Genomic DNA, 25,109 nt, shown 5'->3' with positions numbered 1-25,109 from the left:
CATCACCAAAAAATGCGCTTCAAAATGTGAAGAGAGGAAGAATGATTGTAGTTATGAAGCTGTGGCAAAGAATGTAGTTGATTGTTCTGGAAATGACCCAAACTAGAGTACAATTATGCAAAAGAGATATTTGATCAATTTAACACAGTAATTTAAAACAAATAAATAATGATACTTCTTTGCCGTATTGTCCAGTCCTTTCTGGAGAGACCTTTAAACAGATACACTTTCTGCAGTTTGTTTCTGCAAATAACATTCCAAAATAGCCAAGAGTGAGTAGGTACAATTAAAAGGCATTTTCTACAGGACTACTATGCACAAGTGTGCTTTGGCCCAGGTTCCTCTGGTGGTGAGACTTGGGATTTGTTCAAAGAACCAACTGAGCTGTGGCTCAAAAAGGTTGAAAGAGACTCTCATAGAGGCCACTGACAGACACAGCTCTCCATTTATCAACATCCCGAAGGTCGACTGGAAACTAGTATTCACGAGCTGAAGTCCACATGTCAAGTCATCCAGCCTGATGCCGACCGAGGTCCCCACCAGAGGAGAGATCAGTGCTGTCGACCTCTTATTGAAGACACACTCGCAGACACTCGTTAGATTCTCATATAATTTAATATTTTGGAGACAGAAGTCACAAAACCATGAAGTTGCACAACAAAGATTTCGCTCCGTCCGCTGAGGAATGTGTCGTGGTTTACTCTTTATATATTTGCAGCACAAATCAAACAACAAAACACAAAATAATGTAAACATCACCGGGGCGGTTCTGAAGGTCAGCTCCATCACGTGATCCAGACTGAAGCCCACCAGCTGTAGGGGGTTCTGAAGCTAACTCTGCAATAATTTAGGGGGGCAAAGGGGGTCCAGCAATAAGACACGGCCTCGTGGATATGTTCACTTCTTCATGATCAAGAAACGGTTTACAAGCACAGATTTATTCACACAACAGGACACAGATACGCTACAGTACATCTACGAGGAGGGGGGGTGGGGAGTCAGGAGATGACCAGCGGCGCCTCAGTGGCGGGCGGCAGACTCGCGGGGGTAGAACTCTGCCAGGGTGCTCTGAGGAATCCTCTTCAGCATCTCCTTGGGGAAGATTCGGAGCAGCTGCCAGCCGATGTCCAGGGTCTCGTACACGGTCCTGTTGTCGTACGGACCTGAACAGGACAGAAACACCACGTTAGCTTCAGGATAACTCGGAGGGAACGCGACGGGAAACACACTTTCCACAGCTTTGTTTTTGCTCTGTTGGACCCGGATACACCGCAACTAGATTCTGATTGGCCCTTGTTCAGATTTCAGATTTTTCAGAACAGCCAGATCACTGCAACACTGAGGATCTGGGTGACGTCACACCTCAGTGGGGTAGGTAAGACGCACCGCAAAACCATCTGGCGGTTGCACCTCCGTGTTGTCTCAGAACCTCCATAGCTCACCTTGGGCAATGAAGTTCTTCTCAAACTTCTGCAGGAACTCGAGGTAGAGGAGATCATCGGAGGTCAGAGCTTCTTCTCCCACGACGGCCTTCATGGCCTGGACGTCTTTGCCGATGGCGTAGCAGGCGTACTGCAGGAGGATAGGAGACGGTGAGCTCACCGCGCTGGAGCTATGTCACATGACTTGGACTGACCAGCTGGTTGGAGACATCAGCGTGGTCCTTCCTGGTCATCCCCTCGCCGATGGCAGACTTCATGAGACGGGACAGGGAGGGCAGCACGTTGATGGGGGGGTAGATCTGTGGAGGGGCACAGGAGGTGAGCCATGAGCAGGACCTGCAGGAGCCTGCAGTTGGGCGTGAGGGACGGGAGCAGGGGGCGTGCTGGGAACAGGCCTCTGCCAAGCAGCTGCACTTGTTGGTCGTCTTTTTAGCCTTTCAAATGTCATTCACATAACTAGAGGTGAAATTCAACTGAGCACACAGGGACAGCAGGTGGCAGTAGAGTTCAGGAACTCGAGCACAACCCAGTAGAATTAGAGCTCCAACTACAGTGAGGGGACGTGAACCATCTGTTCCTCGTCCCCTCTTCATGTTCTGAACTTGATATTGGTGAGGTGGAAGTGAAGGAGCAATAAAAAAGTGCAATATCAAGGATGTTAATTTTAAGGCAACAAAAGAATAAAAATGAATCTTAAAACAACAGTAAAGTCATCTGTAATGAAAGTGAGGGTTTCGAGTGACCAAGATGAGCATCCAGAACATTTACGTTGACCTTATTGACTTTATATTACTTCGTTCTCTGATTTGGTCTCTGCAGGTTACCTGTCTGTTGTGCAGCTGCCGGTCCACGTAGACCTGTCCCTCCGTGATGTAGCCCGTCAGATCAGGGATTGGATGGGTGATATCTGCCGGACAGAACGGGGCCGTCAGCCATCTTGAACCGTTAAATCAACACCGTGACCCCCCCGTGGCGCTCGGTGGAAGCCCGAGCCAATCACCTCCCTGCCACGGCGTAATGAGGGACGACCATTTATCGCCACGGGAGTGGGCTTGTTATGGCCGTTGCCACGGTAACCGGGAGCATCACACATGTCTAGCTCGGCGGCGCGGACGTCTGCCTACCGTCGTTGGGCATGGTGAGGATGGGGATCTGGGTGATGGAGCCGTTCCTGCCTTCCACTCGGCCGGCGCGCTCGTAGATGGTGGCCAAGTCGGTGTACATGTAGCCGGGGAAGCCTCGGCGGCCGGGCACCTCCTCTCTGGCAGCAGACACCTGAGGGGCGAGAGCGGGGGGTGGGGGGTCTTCAGTGACCATTTGAGTCTCTTTCAACCCAGAGCTGGTGTTTACACGAGCCACCAGCTGTAAACACGGCAGAGAATGAATCGCAGCACCGCAAGACGGAGCGGCGCCGGTGTCAAGTGATGACAGCACCGCCGTCTCTCCCAAGAGGCAAGCAGCAGGTTGCCACTACAGAAATGGCCAAATCCTTGTTCCCCACGCCAATTGAATCCGGAGCAGGAACTCGGCTGAATTCCTGCCATTCAGGCGGGACTGAGAGGGTGATGGGCAGCTCGGCACTTGTCGTCTGTAGATTCAATGTAAAACTCAACCTTGACGGGCCTGAATAGGAAGTGAAGTTAAAAGTTAATGTCCTCACGGCGCTTTGTGCCGCTGCCGAGTGCAGGGGCCAAGGTTGCGGAGCGCAGCGAGCGAAGAGAGACAGGCGGCGTTTACAAGTCGGCATTATGCCGACGGTTTATTGAGAAAGCGGCTGGAGAAAGGAAAAGCTGATTACGGGGACATAAAGGAGACGCGGCGAGGGCCGCTGAGACGCTGGCATTGGGAGGGGCCTTTTCCTTGTGAGGACAGGCTTGGCTGCCAGGTATTTGCCTTCAGAGTGAAGGATGTGCGGTCCGTCCTGTTGGACCACAGCATGCCTCTAATGCTTCAGCCGATGTTGGGCAGAGACAGTGGACACCACTGGGTGGAGTTCATGTGGGGCCAATCAAAACCCTCCGTTCATGAGAGGGGCTCGAGCGAGTGTTGATACATTTCCAAGGTTGTGGTCTTGGAGCTGACGGCATTCAGACTGGTGTCTCGTCTTCCCCGTGCAGGACTCCAGACCTAGTTCAAGCCCACACTTTTTAGTTCCAGGACTTGCAGGAAGCAGACGCTCAGCTCTGCAGCACTGAAATGACTTCACTGCAACCAACGATGAATGATACACAAAATACAGAACCAACTGTAACTCACGGTCAAGTCTGACAGCTGCAACCCACCCAACACTGCTCACTGTCTCCATCACCACCAGAGTTTCACGTATTAACAACATGCGATACAATCCAAGTGGGGATGCTCCGATCGATCGGTCACCGATCATGATCGGCCGATCTCAGCGTGAGCGCTGAATCTGAAACCTTTGAAAATATCCAGAGAGGACTTTCATCTATCTCGGCGTCCTGCTACAGTATGTCAGTATTTCACAGACATAGCAGAGTCTAAGGATTACAAATGATTTTCAATCCACAAATTCATTGTCAATCCATGTGATCCAAGGAAAGTCTTGCCCTCACACGTCGCAGCCGTGTGAGGATGGAAGCACAGGAAGCTCACGGCTCCGGCTGCAGGACTCAAAACCGATACGGTTTCTGGTTGCTGCTGTGTGAACGTGCATAAGTTCTTATGCTGCTGTCAATAAACCTCATCTCCGTCAGACATGAGAGGAGAAAGATAAAACGCAACATCATTGTAATTGATCTCCATCCATCCATTTGTCAAAAGAACTCTTAAGATGACTCAACATATTTTGGTTTAGGTGAGAAGTTAGCTACAACCTAGAAGGTTTCGATGTGTTCAACAGCTTCTTTTGGATTAACAGTGGCACATAAAGAGTTCTGCCTTCAGTTAGGCTATAAATATGAAATGTATGTTTGTGACTGGCTTCTCTGTGGCACGTGCGCTTCTCAGCAGCACGGCTGTGTTCACAATGGCTGAGTGGATCAGGATGTTGGGCTCATATTAACAAGAAGCTGAAGAGTTGTTGGCGACTGTCCGGTATTGTTGTGAGGTGGCGACGATCCAGGAGAGAGAGACAGGGCAGTGACTTCATCAGTCACAAAATGATCCAGTGTTTTCAAAAAGCATCAGATGAGATGCCAGGTCTCTGTGGACGAAAGGCCTGTCCGACACAGGATTTGCCTGGATATGAGGCTCGGACGACCAGAGAACAAGGGAACAGAAAGCCACCTTGGACATTTCTGCTCCATGGGAACAGCCAGCCACGTGAACTCCAGTCAGCGGGTGTGTGTTACCTCTCTCAGAGCCTCGGCGTAGGAGCTCATGTCAGTCAGGATGACCAGCACGTGCTTCTCACACTGGTAAGCCAGGTACTCTGCGGTGGTCAGGGCCAGGCGAGGGGTGATGATGCGTTCAATGCTGTGGGTCAAAAATAGAACTCAACACAAAAGCAGCTCAAATACTAGCGATTTTCCATGTGGACGTCAATACACAGGCATCCAGGCGGATTGACTTATTGACACTTAACTAAACTTAGTTGCAGCCCTACACTAGACCAATAGAAACTTGAGCTACGGCTCCGGTGACATACGTGGGGTCATTGGCCAGGTTCAAGAAGAGACAGACGTTGTCCATGGAACCGTTCTCCTCGAAATCAGACTTGAAGAAACGAGCCGTCTCCATGTTGACCTGCAACATCAGCGACGGAAAACAGGTTAGAAAACGTGAAGCCAAGGCTCAGCTCTGCCTGGACGTCAGCAGGGAACACCACCACAGCGCAGGGAGGGAAGACACGTTCAGACCTAGGTCTCTAGATGATGCACAGAGAGCAGGCTGAAGGAGGAGCAGACTTGTGTTCGCAGGTTAGCCTGAACCCATTTCCATCCTATTAAGAGTTTTATTCACGCTGTTGTTGAGGAACATCCTCATTTGAGTGTCTGTATGAGGAAGGTGAGAGTCCGCAATGCGAAGTTGAAGGTGTTTCTTTTCACATGTCGTGTCAGAGAAGCAGAGACGGAGCTGTGGGTCTTCAGAACAATGCCATAGAAGATGTTCAGGCACCTCTCTCACCTGCCACTTTTATATTCCCGAAGTCAAGAAAGAGAGTGAGACTAAAAAGCCCTAATCTTACATTAAGCTCTATTTTACAGAACAAAACTCTGAATAACGGCAAAAATCAATGGAGGAATAAGGCCTTAATGCCAGTGCTGAAGTTTTCCATGACTTTTGTCCTCACCACGAGATACATAATCAGGCATTGATTCCTGCAAATTCTTCCTGATTCAACGCATAAACTAACTACAATGAGGTGTGAATTGGTGCGGAAGGTGGGAGGGAGCGGAGGCGTCCAAGAGTGAGGGTGTGCGTGTGGGTCAATCGGCAACAATCGAGGCGTCACGGCAGACAGAAGGAGCAGCTGAGGAGGTGGAGAATTTGATACGGCGAGCTCGACAGTGTTAAGAGTCTGTTGAATTAGTAACGTGTCTACTTGCTCAGAGGTGCAGACGCAACAATGGGGACTTAAAGGTTAAATCGCCTGCTGAAAAACAAGACAGCACGGGGCGGGAGACAGAGCCGGGGTGTCACGTCAGGGTTAAGAGGGGGATTAGCCACACAGATGTGAGCGGATGGAAGAGGGAAAAAAAAAAGAGACTGCAGCTCACCCCCATGGCTGCGAAGACGATGGCGAAGTTGTCTGCGCTGTAGTCCATCACGTCCTTGGACTTCTGCACCAGGCCGGCCTGCCGACAGATCTGGGCTGCAATCTGAGGGACAGGGAGAGAGAGCGAGGTGAACTTGAAGAAAGGTTGACAGGATGACACCTTGACTACAGCAGGATCCATCCAGGGTGGAGGTCACATGAGGCTCCACAACGCTGCTTCAGTAAAATGGTTTCTTTCTCACAGTCAGAGTGGACGGACATGGAACTCAACAAACTTCATACTGACAGAAGTTCGTCTTGGGTTTTGGAAGAATGTGCGAGACCACTGGCCCAGTTCTGGATGAAGACTCAGTCCAAACACGAACATCAAATCCTGAAATTCTGAATCTCCTTCCTTGTCGTCCATGTTTGAGTGTGTTAGCAGGGCAACACGAGAGACACCTGAGGTCACATGGGCGTGTTTCCATGTGCCTTCACAGAACCTGACAAACTCTGAGCAGCTGCTTCCTCTGCTCTTTCATGAGTGCGAGTGTGTTCATGTCACCGACGTATGCTTTGTTCAGGGAGTTTGGAATTCATTCAAACGTAGCTTCATTAGCGGCTGCTAGTTTGAGGTCGTCTGCGTGACACTCCAGGACTTTGAGGAATTTCACGCCCATCACTAAATGTAATTGCTGATCTGGCCTGACCACTCCACAGCACCCTGGACTGAGACACCTGGTCCATAGAGGAGCGCACCACATGAGCGACCTCTGTGACACACACACACACACATTTTCACACTGTCCTGACGGCAGGACAAGTGGCTCGTCGACAGGAGCAGCAAACCAGCGGCGTTAGCTTCACCCTGTCGACGCTTTGACTCGACTAGTCGCGGACGCCAAGAAGAATCACAGTGTTGAAGTGAACCGGCTACAGGAAGAGTGCAGGTGAGGGTGCTACACAGCACATGGAGGCGCAACAAAACCAGTTAACAAAAGCCACAGTTTAGCTGACGTCACTGATGTTTTGGAGCGATGATTTCGGACCCATGTTTTTGACTTGACCACAAGCCGGGAACTGCTATGGGACTGAAACCCAACGCTGTATGGCTACATTGACCTCTGACCTTTACTTTATGAAGTAATCACATACATAACAGACATGAACGTGGTGAGAGCGGTGTCTGCTGGAAGGATCTCAGGGCAGCTGTCCGACCGCATCATATTGTAACACGCTTAAATCGCACCACAAAACCCAAATGACAAATGTGGTCTGAATCACATGGAGTTACAGGCGAGTCACACATCTGTTCCGTAGAGTTCTCAGCATTGTCGTCACATTTCGGTCAGATCGGTGATGGAACTGATCTAAAGTCAAAGTGGTCTAAACATCTGTTGCAGGTCACACACCATCGGTCCACTGAGCGACTTGGTTGCAGGGACATCAGAGAGTTTTTGATAAAGAAAAACAAACAAATGAGCAACAAACACATCCAGGTTTGAAGGCAACTGATAACGTGATGTTTGTGAGTTGATCGGCTATGATTCTGAAAAAAAGCACTTCTTTCAACACTCATACAGAGGGAATGTTGCTGCAACCCAATTGAATATCAACTTAAACTGTCTTGCAGAAGAAGAATTCAGTAAAGAAAATTTGAATGAGCTCTGAACAGACTCGCGTCATGCCACGACACTTCTGCCGAACTAAAGAGACTTTGTGTGGGGGGAAACTTATAGCAGGAGGTCAACATTTGTTGACCGATTCTGACTCCACCCCCGGCAAGGAACCCTACCAAACTCGGGGGCTGCTGCAGATCGCAACCTTCATTTGTTTACAGAAAAAGGTGGACCTTTGTCGGCCATTGTCAGTTTCATCCTTCAAGCCCAATGTATTGTCATTCATTTAGGTGAACATAAAACACAATTTTTCTACTAATATGACCTGATTTTTTCCAAGTTCAATCTCCATTCATCAACAACTTGGCATCGTTGAAAAGACACAAAGACGAAAACAGACAGAGTCACAATGAACTTGCTTCAACTTTAGGTTTCATTATGAGGAGAGGAATTCCGCGCTTCGTGATTAAATGCTGCCTTTTTTCCCCAGCAAAGCAAAGATATTCATGTGCTTAAGACCCTCTTCTCTTCTTTATGCAGGACATGTCTATTGTGGGGGCAGATGAAAGAGGAAGAATGGTGCAAATGAAGGAAGTAACCCTCCGGCGACCTGACTCATCATCACTCGATATTTCCAATGTTGCAGCACCGCACACGAGAACGGCAGCAAACATTGTCTGCAGATTGTGCCACTCCAGACGACAAATGCGGTTTGTACCCGGGCACCGCTTTAATAAGAGTGGCGGCTGTTGACCTTGAGTGGAACACTGCGCAGATATGAACTTGTCTGTGAGTGGGTGTGTGTACCTTCACTCACACTCCTGACACTTGACCAAGACTGGCTACGTGTCTCTAACAGCTGAGCTCAGTGCAGCTTTACATGAGTGCGTTTACATGACAGCTACGAATCAATGCCATTATTGAGAAGGTGACAAGGTAGACAACAAAAACAAACAAATTTACATATCTTTTTGCAGACGCTGGAAAATAAGATTCTCATGAAACTCAAGCAGAGAGAGCTCTGCCTCTCTGGTCTGATGCCAGACTCTGATTTATAATATACCAAATACTATCAGGTCTCAGCAGAAAACTGGAAAAAAACTTACACCAAGAGCCTCAAAACAATTATTTTTACATTCATTAATTGTGTGAATTCATGAACAGCCTTTGTTGTTTATTTTATTTTATTTTATTTTTCAGCACTTTATTCCCAAACACTTTCCTAGTTGGTGGGATCCCCACTGACCATGGCAATAAATTCGATTCTGAAAAAGGCAGAAAAATAAAAGTCTTTCAATTGTATAGATTCTCTATATATTTGTTCAACAGTATCATAATATAATATATGTAATATAATAAATGAAGAATCTTCCAATACAACAAGTAAACTAACTCTAGTCATTAGAATCGCATGACACCATTGAGGGAGCTGGATATCAAAGAACTTAAAGCAACTTTTACAAACATTGATCCTCTCTCAAACAGATCCTGAATCCGTCTGTTGTGAGAGTGAATTTTGTCCACTTGAGTCCACCGTATTCTGTGACGGCTCCTCATGGAACAGTGAGCCTGTGTGGATCAGGCTAAACTGAAGAAGGAACAGGTTTCTTTCACTGACTCCACACTTCATTTCCTCACCTGACTAGCGTGTACTCTCTGTGTATTGTAGTTTGAAACCTGACTGCAACTATTCTCTCTCCTCTGCGTAACTCTGCCGCCCCAACTACCTCAGTGCATGCGCACATTTTGACCAACCACAAGAGACTTTAATAGAAATCAGCTTTTAAACATCAGCCAGCCCCAATAATTCATTTCAAATAGCAGCTCTTCTAGTTGCTGTTCGCTCCATTGTGTATGTATCGGTGTCACTCGGTGAACAGTGATCTTAAGCATCGCTGTACCGGAGGAAAGGTGGAAAATGCAGGCGGGCAAGAAGCCCCGTAGTCTGGCAATTACAGTAATTTTTATTCAATTCTGGATTAATTTTTGTTGCGCAACATAGATATTTTTGTGCGCTGAGACCGTATCAGCTACGTGCAATTGTGCACATCTTAGAGGAAGCATTGGTCGCCACTGAAAAGAGGACGCCGTGTTGAATAAACATCACCTTGCTGCTAGCGACTGAGCCGCAGCCCTGAAGAAATGATTCTCCAATTATGTTGCGCTTACCGACGATCCCACAAGTGCCGGTGTTTGGTCAATAACTGAGGCAGCTCAGTTACAATAGTCTCACGTCATTGTTTTTGCTGCACACCAGGAAGTGACAAGAGCCCTATTATGTGTCGCACAACATCAGGAGGATACGTTCTAATCCAAATGTGTGCGTGCGTTACGCTGTTCAGATGGGGAGGGATGCATCGGGCCTCACCTCATTGTGCGGTAACCCAGCAGCAGAGAAGATGGGGATCTTCTGTCCTCGGGCGATGCTGTTCATGCCGTCAATGGCAGAGATGCCGGTCTGGATCATCTCCTCAGGGTAGATACGGCACTGAGGGTTGATGGGCTGACCTGAAGAGAAGATTCAGATTTAACACAACAACACTTCTCCTCATCGTTACTTCCTTGGACCACACATCAGAGAAGGAACCAGATCCGTGATGCCTCATGTGCTAGTCGTTTGTGGATATGAGAGTAAAAGGTACTGTTTTCCTTTCGCTCATCTGATAACAGCCATGAACCTTCTCATTGTTCCCACACCTGCTGGAGTTGCCAACATTCTCTCTGATGATTCATGGGTGAATGAGTGAATATTCGTTCACTTGCCTTCGGGAGGAGTTAAATCTGGTTTGTTAATTTAGAGGTAAAGTGATTGTTTGAAGGTGTTTGTTACTGTCTGACCAAACTTGTGACCAAATCTTTAAGAAGACATCTGCAGATCTCCACTTGGTCACATACGTGTTCTGCAGCAACAAACTAGTAGATGAACAATTCCAAACCAAGTCAATTAGTGGTATCATTTCAATGCACCGGGGCCAACCAAAGACACAACCCTGTCTCCACAGAAAGGTTTCCACCTTCAGACCATGTCAAGTGATCTGGGGTTCCACCTGACGTTTCCTCAGATGGCAGTTACAATAGCCAAACTCCTCCTGGTGGATTACTCTAACTGTACTGGACCAGATGAGAGAGTGCGGACGTAATATTCTAAGCTGTCAGTCACACAGCTTTATCAAAAGCGTACACTGAGCCCTGTATACATCCAAAATAGCAATTTCACTGATCTTCAAAAATGTTATGTGGCTATTTTACGATGGAATATGGGCCAGCGTGCAGCCTTGGACGTCTTATCAGCATTTTGTGGAGCAAGTTCTTTTGTCCCTCAATGGTTCTCACAAAAGGAATAAAAGAGCAGCGGCAAACAAGAGGAGAGGTTATTGAGGGGTACCCATGATGTCCAGGTAGTCCTCCGCCAGAACACTGGGTCCACGGTCAATGGGTTTCCCGGATCCGTTGAATACTCGGCCTGAAAGAGAGGAAACATGCTGCCTTCAAATAACCAATGTGCCATTTGATGAATTTACCTGCACGGCGAGCCGCTCGCTGATGAAATGGAAAAGAGAATTACATCTAAATAAAATTCATGAGATGACACTTCCCTATTCTGTGGCGTGTCAGACTCAAAACCGCCGAGTGCGCCGCTGATGGCTCTTCAAGAGTCTACGAGTAACGAGTAAAAGCGATTGGAAAATTCACAGACGTGATTAATGATACTTCAGAAACAAAGGCATGTTTACTTTCTACTGAGATTCCGATTCGGGTGACCTTGTGCGGCGCTGAGATAATCGCACCTAATGAGGCGCTAAAGAATATTCCGGAAAGCGAGGAGGAAAGGTTGGACTCGGGCTGCTTCGCTGCTGCTCACTGAGCAAATGAAGAGCACGTCGAATATCGTAGCATTCATTGTGAAAACATTTACAAATTATCCTCAACTCAGCAGGCAGGAATGCTTTTACCGTACGGCAGTGAATGGAGTGATGAAGGTCTAATGAGCCTCATTAATTTCTATCCCTTCCCTTTATTCAGCATGTTGAAGAGTGTTGGTCTTACCCAGCATGTCCTCCGACACAGGAGTCCTCAGGATATCACCCGTGAACTCGCAGGCAGTCTTCTTGGCATCAATGCCTGACGTACCCTCAAACACCTGCAGGCACCAGAACAAGTCAAATGACGGGTGAGAGGGTTTTAGACAGTCACGTGTCTCGTGCTGCTCATGCACCCGACGCCTGAAAGACGGAGCAGAAAATGGGCCTCCCAAAATGGTCCCATCGTTCAAGAATCTGTTCAGTATTTTCATTTTGAAGGCAGCTTCCGAAGTAAGGAGCGAGAGCCTCTCAACAAACCTGGTTGGGAGCCACCAGGACTTGGTGATCTTGTTTTCAGCCATTTTTAAGTTTGGTTTTAGTTGAGGTGAGACAACAAAGATGGAAATGGAAGATCAAAAATGTTCGGTTTGTAATCGGTCGATGACTTCATCATTTCTAAAAACTGTGTACTTCTCACATTAAACATTTTAAAACCAGTTTTCTGAATTAACAGAAAAAAACTGTAGCGGTTTCTACACACAGACACTGCTCTTGACTCTAAATCGCTTCAAAGTCCAACGATAAACATGTTTACAGTCATCTTCAAGCTGGACTCAGATAAAGCGGTCGTCAGTCGAGAGGCCTCACCTGGACCACAGCTTTGCTGCCTATCACCTCCAGGACCTGGCCGCTTCTCTTGGTTCCATCAGGAAGTGTCAGGTGGACGATCTCAGCATATCTTGGAAACTAGACCAAGAGAACCAGAGCAAAGTCTCTACTGGAGCCAACAGAGAGAGAAGCCGTCAATATTAGACTCACTCACCTTCACATTATCCAGAATCACGAGCGGTCCGTTGACACCAGACACGGTGGAATACGCTGAAATACAGGAGATTATTTTTACGTTTCACCTCTTTGCAGGACACTCAGATTACCAGAGACACGACTCACGTTTCCTCTGGCAGCTGAAAGCCAACAATCAACAGGACAAGTGTACACTTGTATACTTAATCACAGGCTGACCTTTCGCTAAGAGACTTAAACAGCTTCCTGCACTTCCAGCCCAAATGTCATCGGCAGGCAAATGTCAAGAAACAAATGCATGAAATTCTCTTGTTTATGCACGGCGAGTACAATTACATGGACCCGAGGTGAGCAGCGAGCCTTTCAATAACAGGTGCTAAGTGAGGGGGGGGGGGTCATTGCTGATGACGGTTAGAGGAAATAGCCGGCAGCCTTTTATCACATTAGACCATAATAATGGCAAAGATTCGGCTCAGCACAAACTTGTCAAACGTAGCACACCACAGAAGCTCTCCATTGAGCCAACACTGACTATCTACATCTGCAGCGTTTAGAGTTCTGCTGCAACCGTCTGGACCAAGTGATGGGGGGAGGGAAAAAAAGAGAAAAATTAAGTACTTAATCCCACAATATCAAATGAATATCTGAGTTAAAATGTACAGCTCAGGCACAAGTAAATCTCAAACAACATTAAGTCTAAAGCTGCGGCTGGCAGTCTCCCACTAGAAATAACATGAGAATACAAATGTTCCTTCTCCTTTCATCCCGGCTGTCTTTCCAAGACCTTTTCTCTCTGTATTTTGATCAGTTTAGTAGGCTCAGGATGCGGGTGTGTTTCTTTGTTTTGTTCAACATATTCAGAGGATTTCTAAATATATTTTAAAATACTACCAATCTCATCTACCAGGGTCCTACGCTGCTCAATAATGGGGGAACACAGAACCAGATTTTTAAGTTGAAGACAGTTGTGCTGCCAACTAAAATGCACAGCACAAAAGCCGCAACTCTGCAGCCATGACCTGCCATATCTCACCAGGTCATGATGCGTTCATCGACAGAAACAAAAGTGCCACTATGGAGTTAATATGCAGCTGCGAAAGGATGCTAGGTATAAATTAGACAAGGCCCAGATAAGTTGTGAAGGGATCACAGAAAAGTCTTTGAACATAACTTCATATGAACATACATTTAGCGACTCAGCAAAGCTCCTATAAAGAATCGTCGAGGCACAAACTTGTTAAAATTTTTGGTGTCCCATTAAACTACTGAATGCAAGGTTTATACATTCACAAGAGACAGCTTACAACTAAATGTTTCCCTCACCGGTCTAAGCCGATGTCTCAGGATGTACATATGACTGGACAGACAGTTCCTTTCCCGCAGCGCATCTGCAGATCGGCACCTACAATGTAAAGCAGCGGGACTGCCGGGGGGTGGGGTACTGAAGGTGGCGCCATTGTCTGCTCACTGGTATCCCAACGCCGTCTTTATGTGCGAACCGTCAATCTCCGGGCCGATATCAAAGGTGCGAGGGAATTAGAGCGGACTAGTGCGAGAAGAAAGCACTAAAGCTTAGCAGGGTGCATCCACTATGCCACTAATTAGGCAGGGGCCAACAAAATAATCTGTCAATGTGCAACAGTTTTGCAGCCATTTCCCACACACACACACCTGCATTTCAGCCTCTATTAGCCAGACAAGATGTGTGTGTGTGCTGAGGCTGGAGTGGGAGGAGACGGAGGGGGGGCCGCTGAGAGAGCAAGAGAAAGACGGCTCAAGTGTGACAATAAAAACCAAGGGCACCACAGATAGTAAAATTGAATATTCCTCTCCAAAAGCAAATGCGTTTTACTCCAAACAGCCTTTATCTCAGTTCGTCCCTCCAAACCCATCGATTCTGGTGAATGACTCAAGTTCTCGCATTTACTTCGCCCACCAGACCTTATTCTGCGGGGCGACCATGTGAGGGTTAGCTATAGCGCCATTCATTAAACCTTGTGGCGCACGACGGCCGGCCAACGACATTAAGCATAGTTGCCCCCACAGAGAACATAAACTCTGACGGTACATGAGCAAGTGGTCTGCTTGAGAAACAGTTCCACAAGGATGTAGTTTTGACTCGACAACCGTTCGAGCTTTCCACTCTGCTGGAAAAACCAAAATTGTGTTTTTCTGTGTGGTCTATGATTAGGTGAAGGCTGTGTGTGCTTTTATGGTCGACACTTTTTCTGCCAACATCATTTTTTTGAACGGCAGTTGAGTTTTTTTTATTTATTTTTTACATGGTAGTTTTGTGGGATGGTAACGGATTTGTCAGGAAAAGTGAGTCAGGTTTCTACAGTCATCCATTTCATGACAGTGAATTTTAATGCCCCGGAATCTTGAGTGTTTACCTCTACCATCTTGGACAGGCAAGTCCAGATTGTTCTTTATGGCCATTTACATCATCTAGGATAGTTGTATTTTCATGTATGTTTTCGTATCAGGTGGCGTTAGTCTGCTTTTGCTTTTGATATTTTCCAGCCTGGGGTTGCCATCACGAGACAGTTTCCTCCACCTCAGCCTATGTTGTGCATCCTCTCTGTTCATACAACTAATGTTCATATTCTCAATGGTTATCTTCATACCCATCTTTTGCCTGGTGCTTCCATTTCTAACATCCAACATGTTCCCAGTCTCTCCTCTCCATGTGTCCAAACCACCCGAGTCTGGCCTCCCTAACTTTGTCCCAGCAGGTGACTTCAGCAGGTGCTTTTCCTTGATAATATCTTTAAGGGTGCAGACCGACCAAAAAAAAGCATTCAGATTTATATTCACACAACACTATTCATCTCATCTCTTTACTTCCATGAGTTTAATTGGAAAACTTTGGCCAGTTTCATGCAGTTGGTAAGGTTGATGAAATTCAGTAGCTTGGCTAAATAAAAAGAAAAAGCTAAATTGCTAACTGTTGGTGCGTGGCATGCTGGAGTGAATTGTTTCCGTCAGAAAGCAGGGTTGAACTTCAGCGTTGAGGGATACATTGTCAAGTTAAGGCACAATAGAGGAATACATTTCAACTTTTATTGTGAGATAAAACACAGTCATAGTCTTTAGTTCACCTTCAGACATGGTGGAATAAAGTGTCCTGACTAAAAGAAGAAAGGTCGACCCACAGCAAATTTATTAAAAATGATGTGCAGAGAAACAATATCCCATCAGGGTGAATAAAACTCAGTCTTTGGACATCAGGAACAGGAATCTTTCAAAAGCTTTGCTGCAGCGCAACCATTTCTAAGGAAGCTTTTAATGAAAATTCCAGAAAATTCTCACTATTTTTTTTTTTTTTTTAAATGGTCCAACCTTTCTCGCGTCTGAGGGCAAATTGGCTGTGTTGGCCGTGTTTATAAAAAGGACATAATAGCCACACTTAGCCTACAAATTGCCAGTAGATCTCAAAAGAGATACATATGGCTATTTACTGAGGCCTGATTATAATAATGATGTGGGAAAATTGGACGCCGTAATTATACAGAAACCTCTTAGAAATCCATAAGTCGGCCACGTCCTAATGGAAGATGCGGAAAATGTGACGGTGAAGAGGTAAACGTAATTTGAAGAAATGTGAAGGAACAGTGTTTCCCCTCATTCATCGGGCCAAATGAGACGTCTGTGGAGGCACAACACTGAGGCGAGCGCACAAACACGGCGCCCAACGTGTCATCTGCTCATGACTTAACAGTCAAATAACTTACAGACAGAGGGAGAACGTACTCAAGTCATTTATCGTCACATCTTTAGACACGGTTTTAGTACTATCCTATCATCGAGGGTGATGACTATAGTGCACCTACAACCATGTCCAGACTGCTATGTTTATTTGTTATTGAGGTCAGAACAAAACGGTACTCTTGAAACAGTCATTTCAACAGCAAAACATGAGCTGGAGGCAACACTGCAGGCATGAACCAAATTTCATCCTCTTGTGTTTGGCTCATTTTTTGCCTAGAAATGTAGACAGCAGGCTGATGGATGAGTTTACAGCGATTGTAGGGCGACATGTCGATCACTGTTTTTCGTATGGTCCAAGAGTTGACAAAAAAAGCAGCTGGATCTTCTTAACCCAGTTTAGCACCACAGGAGGACATCATCAGAGCAATTGTAACGCATTTTAGCGCTCAACTATCATGGCAAATTTAAAACTAGTCGGTGTGAATGGAAACTGCTGCTGCTGCTTAGTCGAGCCCATGTGTCGCATTTTCTCACTGACTGTGCATTAAAAGGATTAATTAATGTGGAGTGCACCGGGGAACACAGTCATTGTCGTACATTTGAGCACCTTCAATACTTGCGTGTCGACTGAGAGAGAACAGACTGGGTCCACCACACATTACTTCCAACATCTTCTTGAATAAGACAAGCAGAACATCCTTCCACTCCTCCATCTCACTGCACCACGTTGACAGTGTGAGAGGAGAAACCTTCCAGGGTGAAGGTCCCCTCTCACACGGCTGACATTCTAAAACAGCTAGCTTGCCCTCTCGTTTGCGCAGAATTACCATCGCTCAATGGATGATATGTTCATGAAGTGTTAAGTAGCAACATTTCCCATTAGGTTTGGAAAACTTTCTCCACCCCTTTTTTTGCTACTTGAGCTCAAGTGCAGCCGTCCCTTGGCAGAGCATGCAACGGCAGAGCGGGTCACCCTGCAGCCTGTTCAGCTGCCAGAGGCCTTTGTGTACAAAGATGTTAATTGGTCCTAATCCGCCACTAGAAGCTGTTTTGCTAGCCTGACCTCGCACCCTGAAGGACACCTTGGTGTGAAATACTAAAGAGCCCATTCAGGATCCAGAGAAAAGAAGCACAGAGCATTCCAACACAATTCCAATTCCCAGCTTAAAGCACGGGGACAACTAAAGTTGAGGGCAGTGGGTGGGGTCAGCGCTGCGTTGGAGGGGGGTGCGCATTGGTGGTTGTGAAAATAAACGGCCATTACAAAGCGGATACACGGACTCCTCGCATAAACCTGTTCTGTGAATTGCTGCGATGCCACTGTACGCACTGGTCAGCCTCCGTCCAGAAAGCACCAGCAGACCTTGTGGCTGACACTCACCGCTGGGACTGATGCATCATCAAAATCTCACACCAAATATAGAACACTGCGCAGTATACGTCAAGCAAGCACTTCATATTTGGCAGCAAATATTCCTTACTTTATGAAATTATTTTATTTTCATTTTCTGCTCACTTTTTATAGCCAATATTTTCCATCTTGAGTAAATATATTTTTTACTTTGTACCATTTTATACATACAGGTTTCTTGTGAGTACACAAGCTTGTGTCTAGTCAAGTAAAGTAGAAGGTTTTGGCAGATACAAACCTTCATCAAGCTCTGATATTCAAGGTAAACATCAAATAAAGCCACTTGGAATATCTTCATGCAAACAATACGAATACCGTCATGCGCTGGGCTCCCATTTATCGCAGCCCCACCTGGATGATAACAATATTATTACAACAAAGAGTTGAGCGAGTATGTGGTCACATTACAAAAGGGGAGGATGTGTTGTTCTTCAACAGTTTTGGTTCATCGCCTCACTGGTCACTCACGCTCTACAGTGACACACACTTCTCTAAACCAGCTGCCCAGACTGGCACACGGTCACGAGCGGCTGACGGCGGTCATCAAAAGAAGTGTACAGTTCCTGCTCGAGCATCACAGCGAAATGGTGTCAGCGGCTTCCGAGCATTTTAGCATTCTTTCATGAGAAGAATGGCTAACGCCCACGACGGAGGAGAGTTTTTCACCCACCACTGACAAGCTAGCTGCTTAAGCCTAATTAGAATGTGGATTAATAGAAGAGCTGCAAGAATAAGATTGATTTTATAGAAAATTACTTTCATAGTGACAGATGAGACATTTGTTTATCGTGACTACATTATTACCATTAATTAAATCTTCACAAAGACGTATAGTGCCTTGCTCCGTGTCTTTTCATAGCACTAAATGACAGAAAGCAGTGCTAAAACAAAGGCCAGCTATTTCGTGGGCTAATAGCTTTTGTCGCATTTGACATGAGAGAGACAAAGGCCTCTTGAAAGAAAAGACTTGGTCTGATGAGAAATCGCTTTTTATTTGTTTACGTCCCCGCTATGTTCGCTGAGTGACTTTTCAATAGCTCCCTTTCTTCCAGCTGTGTCACGTCGCTGCAGTGAGGGAAACACAGAAATGATAAGACCTAAGGGTGCGCCGGCACGGGCCCATCCAAACCATGCCCGAGCATCCCTCGCCCCTGAGACCCAGATGGTCTGGCTCATGGGCAGAAGTCCCATTCAAAATGGAAATATCCCTCCTGATAAATCCAAGCATACATATGTACTACATCTACTTGAAGAGAATGAGATGAATTAGTCCCACTACTGCAGTCACTCTACTTCACTACTACTTTTATTTTCGACCTTAAACTCATTCTTGTTGTTCACACAAATCAGTTATACATATTGCACAAAGATTAAGAAAATAAACCGCACGCCATTTAATTTCATCTTTCCACCAGATGACTTTTCATGAAGATCCTCTCACACATCACATTTTTAATTAAAAAACTCTTTTCTTTTAATTCAAAAATGTGTCATTGACTGTTTTATTCTAATTACATTTTAAGTAGATTTTACATTTTTATTTACAGCTACAGGATGCTACAGTTGCCACTGCTTGCTAGCAACACAGCATTTAATCATCAGTAGAATAGGCAAAATAAATCTCGGAAATGCTGTCTTTTTCTCAAAGGATTATAGAGGTAAAATAAAAATAAGACCGGCGCATTGTCTACAAACAATAGAATCTGGTGACCACATTGACCTGAGTCTTTTTGAGCTGAGATCTTCAACATCCCAGGCTACAGAACGAGTCCCTGTCCAATGAGGATTTGATTGTCCCTGACACACCAGTTGCCTCAGTGAACACGCAACAAACTCTGCTCTGACTTAAGTAGTCAACAAGCAAATGTGCACATGGAGAAGTCCAGGCCCCCCGGCTCTTACTTAAGATAATGATTTGGCTCTAAATTGCTGCTTCATCACAAGAATGGACTGCTGCTTTTTAGAAATGCATTTGATGAAAGAAAAGGGGCGAGCCATTTTGCCACAACAAAATTTTCCGAACAAAGGTGGCTGGATGCGTTTAGGACCCGAGGTTTTATCACAAGACGTATCCTCCACGCTCATCTTTCAGACGGCCCCGGCGCCATTAAGTCATTTCTGCTAGTTTGCTAAGAGGCTTTTTAGTCCGTACTTGCGTCTCTAACACTTGGACAAAAAGGGAAGAAGGGAAAAAAATGTGGACTCAACGGTGCGAGGCGTGATCATCAGTGTGTTCAGAGACACAGCGAACGCCATCATCTCATCAGTGAGATGGACACATGACCTCAGCAACGGCGTCTTGAACTAATCATGACAGCCAGCCATCGAGATTAGACCTGGTGCCTCATGGCTGTTCTTGAGCGGCAAACAAAGAAAACATTAACAGGTTACTTTATTCACCGCAAACAGTGTCGTGTTGGACCTGGCTTGATCTAATCAGAGCGCCGTAGATTGAAAAGAAGTAATCACAGGCCTTTGTTCGACATCAGTGGATGTCTGTGGCACTACAGTGGACCGTGACATTTCTGACCGCTGCAGAAAAACATCCAAGCCCCAACTTAATCAGATAGATTCATCCCCTGCACTGAGAAAAAGGTGGCAAAATTAAAGCTGATTTTCTCATACAAACAAACATCTGTCTGATCGGGCCACATAATCCTCAAGTCATATTCAAGAGGTTTTTCTCCATAGTTCATTTTTTCAATGAGTTGCACTGTGATTATCAACATGTAAGGTTATTTTTTATATCGAGCATTAATCCACTCACGGTGGACTGTTTTTGTGTGGTTCCGGATCTTTCTAGTTCCTTAATTTGTTTTAACAACAGAAGCAAATGAAACAAAAGCAACTGCCCAAACAATATTAAATTCCATCCAAGGCTTAATTCATGGCTGTTCAAATGGAGCTTGTGAACTGGCAGTAGAAAAGTTAAACTCATCTTTTTAAAACATTCTTCCATTGTTATTTTGGACTTGGATGGCTATAACAACTAAATCTGTGCCACTGGAAAGCTAATAGGTGAGTTTCACTTTTTCTAAATATTTCAGTTTCTCTCTATGTTTTTTAATGGTTTGAAGGGGCCCTATTGTGCATCTATATTTATTCAGTAATCAAATCAATTGAATCCAACTTTTCACTTAGTTCAGTGCCAAACACAGAGTTTATTACAAACAACAAAAAGGTATACAAACAGTAAATAAGTTACATTTATTTTAAAAACACATTTTTAAAGACGATTTTTTAAAGATGATGTTGTCTATTTTAACTTCACTGGTTATGTTTTACTCAGCTCTCTGCTCTTGCCCCCACTGTTTTCTCTGTTCCTCACTGCTTGTTTGTCTTTCAATTTACCAAGCCTGATTCTTTTGTGTCCTGTTTTTAATGTAAAGCACTTTGTGACCCTCTTGTCTAAGGGGTGCTCTATAAAAAATAAACAAAATAGTTATTATTATTGAGGTCACAATACAAACTTTTTTTGCCATCTAATCATTGTATCATAAAGCACGTTAACAGCCAAACCTTTTGAACACCTTCAAAGGTAACTTGAGCCAGTTATTTAAGCTTTAAGACTAGTTAGTCTTTGCAATCTACTTCCCTCAAGTGTCTCAGTGCACCTGTCACACAGGCTTTTATCGACCAGTCTGCACAAGTTGATCATCAGCGATCACCATCAGGTGGTTCTGATGTGCTCCGCTGTGATTTCACATTTCAAGCATTTTCAGACATTTTTGGAGAGGAATGTCACTTCTTTGATAATAAAGCTTGAGCACTCTTTCTGTATGCGTGATGAATGACTCTTGAAGAAATAAAACGATGGACCACAACAACAAAAATGAACTGCTATTCACCATATGATGGCGCAGGTTTACTTGCCTATTTTACGACGCTCGGTGAGGCGTCAGCTTTCATTCAGTCTGCTTGACACTGACCTCATTAAGTTTAATTTGCTTTGAACATTGATCTGGGTAATTATGAATTAACAATGCATTGGTGCCTTGACATAAAATATTGCTGAACACATTTGAATTTGGCAAGTGAAGTGTGTTGGCAGCAGTGCAAGCAAGAATGAATGGAGTGGAGAAAAACACGTTGAACTGAATGAACAAATACATTTTCATAAACCTTCTTCAAGGTCATTTGTGATGGCATCCGTGTGACCCCAAAGTCAGTTTCATTTGTTTAGCATGGGATGTAGAGCATGCTCAAAAGTTATGATCGTCATTAATGTATCATACTGAGGAGCGGAAATAAGAATAGAAAAGGAAGGCGTAGGTAAAAGGCACGTGTACATGTTTAAAAATACACGATTAAAAAAAATCAACGCGTTAAGCAACATTGTTCATGAAAAGACGATGGAAAAAAGCAAACGATGCAGGTCTTGCGGTGGCAGGCGAGAGAGAACCGAGCGCGTGCACAGGCGCTCATGTGACTCAGATCACATGAGCGTCATCTGTCACACACAGCAGAAGGAAGCGTCAAAACCATGGCGTTAAATACTGTCATCGTGTCAGAACATACGAATTAAAAAAATCATTAGAACGGCGTCCTTCTTTCTGCCCAGTGTGTGTCCCCGTCATTGTATTAATTCATCGATGTTGTTTTAGTCAACTGTCGGTTTGCTAATTGCTAATCCGCGATGCTAGCGATACTTAGCCGAATTATGGCACTGTGTGCGTATAACTATTGCTATGTGTTTGACAGCAAGATAGCGAGAGGTGCAAATTACTGAAATGAACAAAAATAAACCCGGTTTAGTCATAGCAAACTGGAGTGGAGCTGGAGGTTAGCAGCCGCTAGCAAAAGCTAACGTTCTAGCTCTCCGCACATATGGTCGATGGATGGCGGAACGGCAAGAATCTGAGCAGGAACAACAAGCAACGGACGATATTTGCAAAGAGCAACCGAGGGTCTACAGATATTCACACTATTGCTCCGTTTATCTGCAGTCGTGATCCGAAACAAGCTAGCTGTGATGCTGCAGCTCACAGTTGCTGGTCCCAGAAGATGCACGGATTGCATTTAATATGTATCATTTGTGCACTACATGTGCAAATTCAACAGTTCACACGGTGAATCGGTGGTCTTGTCAGTTCCCTCATGCAGTATTTCAGTAGCTAGGAACTTCAAATGAATAGATGCGAGGACAGGATCAACACCAACAGCTAGAAGCCCATATTTGACCACTACAATCGGGGAGACACACGGTCGGGTTCACTGACACACACACACACACACTTTAGGTTAACAGATGAAAACATTACTCCAGGTGTGTCCTTGAACAGCAACCCGTTAGCTACCAGCTACATGTCCAGGATGCGACGGCTCCGGCTACTCACTGAGTCTCGGTTGGGAGATGTAGTTTCTGGTCACCGCCTGAGTGTGGGTCCTCGCCGCCGCAGCCAGGCCGTTGTCCACCGCCCTGTTTCCCACCAGTGTTGCCATTTTTTCAGGTGAATGCAAGGTAAAGTGGCTCACTGCGCCTGGCTAACTGCTACTGACAGAGAAATGACAGCGGAGAGCAGATCACATGACTCGGAGGAACCGGAAGTTTGATCACGAGGAGCGGCGGAACTGCGCATGCGTTGCTCCATCTCGTTCAACCTGCAAACGTTTCATTAAAAATAATTTGTTTTGGCTTGTGTTTCAATGATCCGCTCAAGTGTCACTTAAAAAAAACCCCAAATACATAGTTGAAGAGTGGATATTATGGGAAAAAAACGTTTGTTCCAAATAAGTAACAGAATGTGTTTCTTGTCTTCTACAAGTTAACTTGATCAACACTTGCTGAATACAAACAAAGACTGTTGATGCAGTGTTGAGTGGGACAACATAGATATGACGCTTCTGCCTGGACTGGTCTCACTTTTTAGTCCCAAAAATGAGAAATCCCAACATGCCAGCAGACAGAATGAAAGGTGAGTAAAAAGTAACAAAAGCCTGTTTTTTCTACGGAATGATACACCAAATGAGGGCGGAATAAAAATAACAAAAGTAAATGTATTTATAATCAAAATAGTCGTAGAGTAGAATAAAAGTAGAATAAACAGATTTGTATTATTGTGTTCTGTTACAGCGTGATTGTTTGTTTGACTAAGCTGGAAGTGACATCAGGTTGCATACTGTGATACTTGTATCGAGTACGTTTATTTATTGTCTTCAGAAGACCAGGAGAACAAACAGTGATCAGCTGATGATGACATCACTGGAGTAGTTATCACTGGAGAGTTCATGGTTATCAGTGGAACACTGGTTGACTATTACAGCTTCCAAGTTTGCATTTTTTTTTCGTCCATTACCTTCCCTCTGTGACTGAGTAAATTCTGGAATGATCGACACATTCATGAAGCTAACTATATTTTTACGTTGTTGTAAAGGTGGTATATATTTAATTTTTATTGAACAGTGTGTCCAGTTTCACTTAGAAATGCTATTTTTGGCAGTTCAAATCTTGTAACTGTCGTACAGATTATCCCACAAGAAGCGATTTTTGGTGGTGAAAGACACAACAAATACTTTGCGGGATGTTTTTGTTACAGTTAACAAAGAAAACCTCGAATTACAAATTTGATAATCACAAAAAAAATCCACCTGAGGGGGAGAAAACCATCAAAAACACAGAGAAACTCTCTCATGTCCTAAAAATGCCAAACTTCAGGACAGTAAAAAGAAGAAATCTACATTTTCCAAAAAGGAAATTGTAAATAATAGAAAACAGAACATGACCATTTGGTTGCAGAGAGAAAAAAAAAAAACTGACGTGACGAAGTTGACGATGGAAACAGCAAAGAAGAGGAACCATCACAAAAAGGCAGAGCAGAAAATCTGACCGAAATTTGGACCCGGTGGACAACAAAATGATATTGGACCCCCGTGACAAGAGCGCACAGAAGAACAATGAAACCTGATGTCGCCAGACTTGAAATGAAGAATGAATGAAGCCCCACAAAGACGTCGGCGATGGACCAAATTGACTCTGAAACGATAAATGTTTTTATGTCTTTTATCTGTCGCTCATTCGCCTTGAGAAAAAATGAAGCAGTGGATGAGCTGATGTTTCGGATGTGACAAATCAAACTGAGCCAAAACGTGTGGCTCCGCCGTCTCTTTAGCTTCCATGCAAACCCGTCCATTCTTTAAAGCATGTTCTCGTTGGCTTACTCCAGCTCCACTGGCTGTTTACGGCGTTGGAACAATAAATATTGCTGCACAAAGACTCTCATTTCTGCTCCGCTCCATCAGAGACACGTTGGCAGCACAATGTCCCAGAGAGCCGGCTGTTGACTGACGGCTGAAATGACATGATTGCACACATTTTCCCCTTAAAGTCTCGGTTTGCGGCTGTGTCTCGTGGGGACGTCGATCCATTCTCATTTAACACCACATGCTCGGCTGGTAAACGAGTGTTGGAGGGTGATGTGGAGCAGCAACACACCCACGGTC

At 45.1% G+C, this 25,109-nt stretch overlaps 1 protein-coding gene across 1 annotated transcript; it reads right to left on the bottom strand.

Annotated features, from left to right (window-relative positions):
• Positions 1-588: 588 nt before the first annotated feature.
• Positions 589-23,205, bottom strand: atp6v1ba (ATPase, H+ transporting, lysosomal, V1 subunit B, member a). The gene is made up of 14 exons (XM_053875238.1): positions 23,006-23,205; positions 12,567-12,622; positions 12,392-12,490; positions 11,769-11,862; positions 11,107-11,184; positions 10,090-10,229; positions 6,125-6,226; positions 5,053-5,150; positions 4,757-4,880; positions 2,567-2,717; positions 2,267-2,349; positions 1,637-1,741; positions 1,443-1,572; positions 589-1,163 (listed from the first exon to the last, which is right to left on the bottom strand). Exons 1-14 carry the CDS (start codon positions 23,109-23,111, stop codon positions 1,021-1,023), a joined length of 1,509 nt encoding a protein of 502 aa, XP_053731213.1. The 5' UTR covers positions 23,112-23,205; the 3' UTR covers positions 589-1,020.
• Positions 23,206-25,109: the final 1,904 nt, after the last annotated feature.

The sequence above is a fragment of the Synchiropus splendidus genome, chromosome 9 (assembly GCF_027744825.2).
Source record: "Synchiropus splendidus isolate RoL2022-P1 chromosome 9, RoL_Sspl_1.0, whole genome shotgun sequence".
NCBI lineage: Eukaryota > Metazoa > Chordata > Actinopteri > Syngnathiformes > Callionymidae > Synchiropus > Synchiropus splendidus.
The sequence above is the reverse complement of the archived record's forward strand: the minus strand, read 5'-3'. Positions and strand labels throughout refer to the sequence as shown.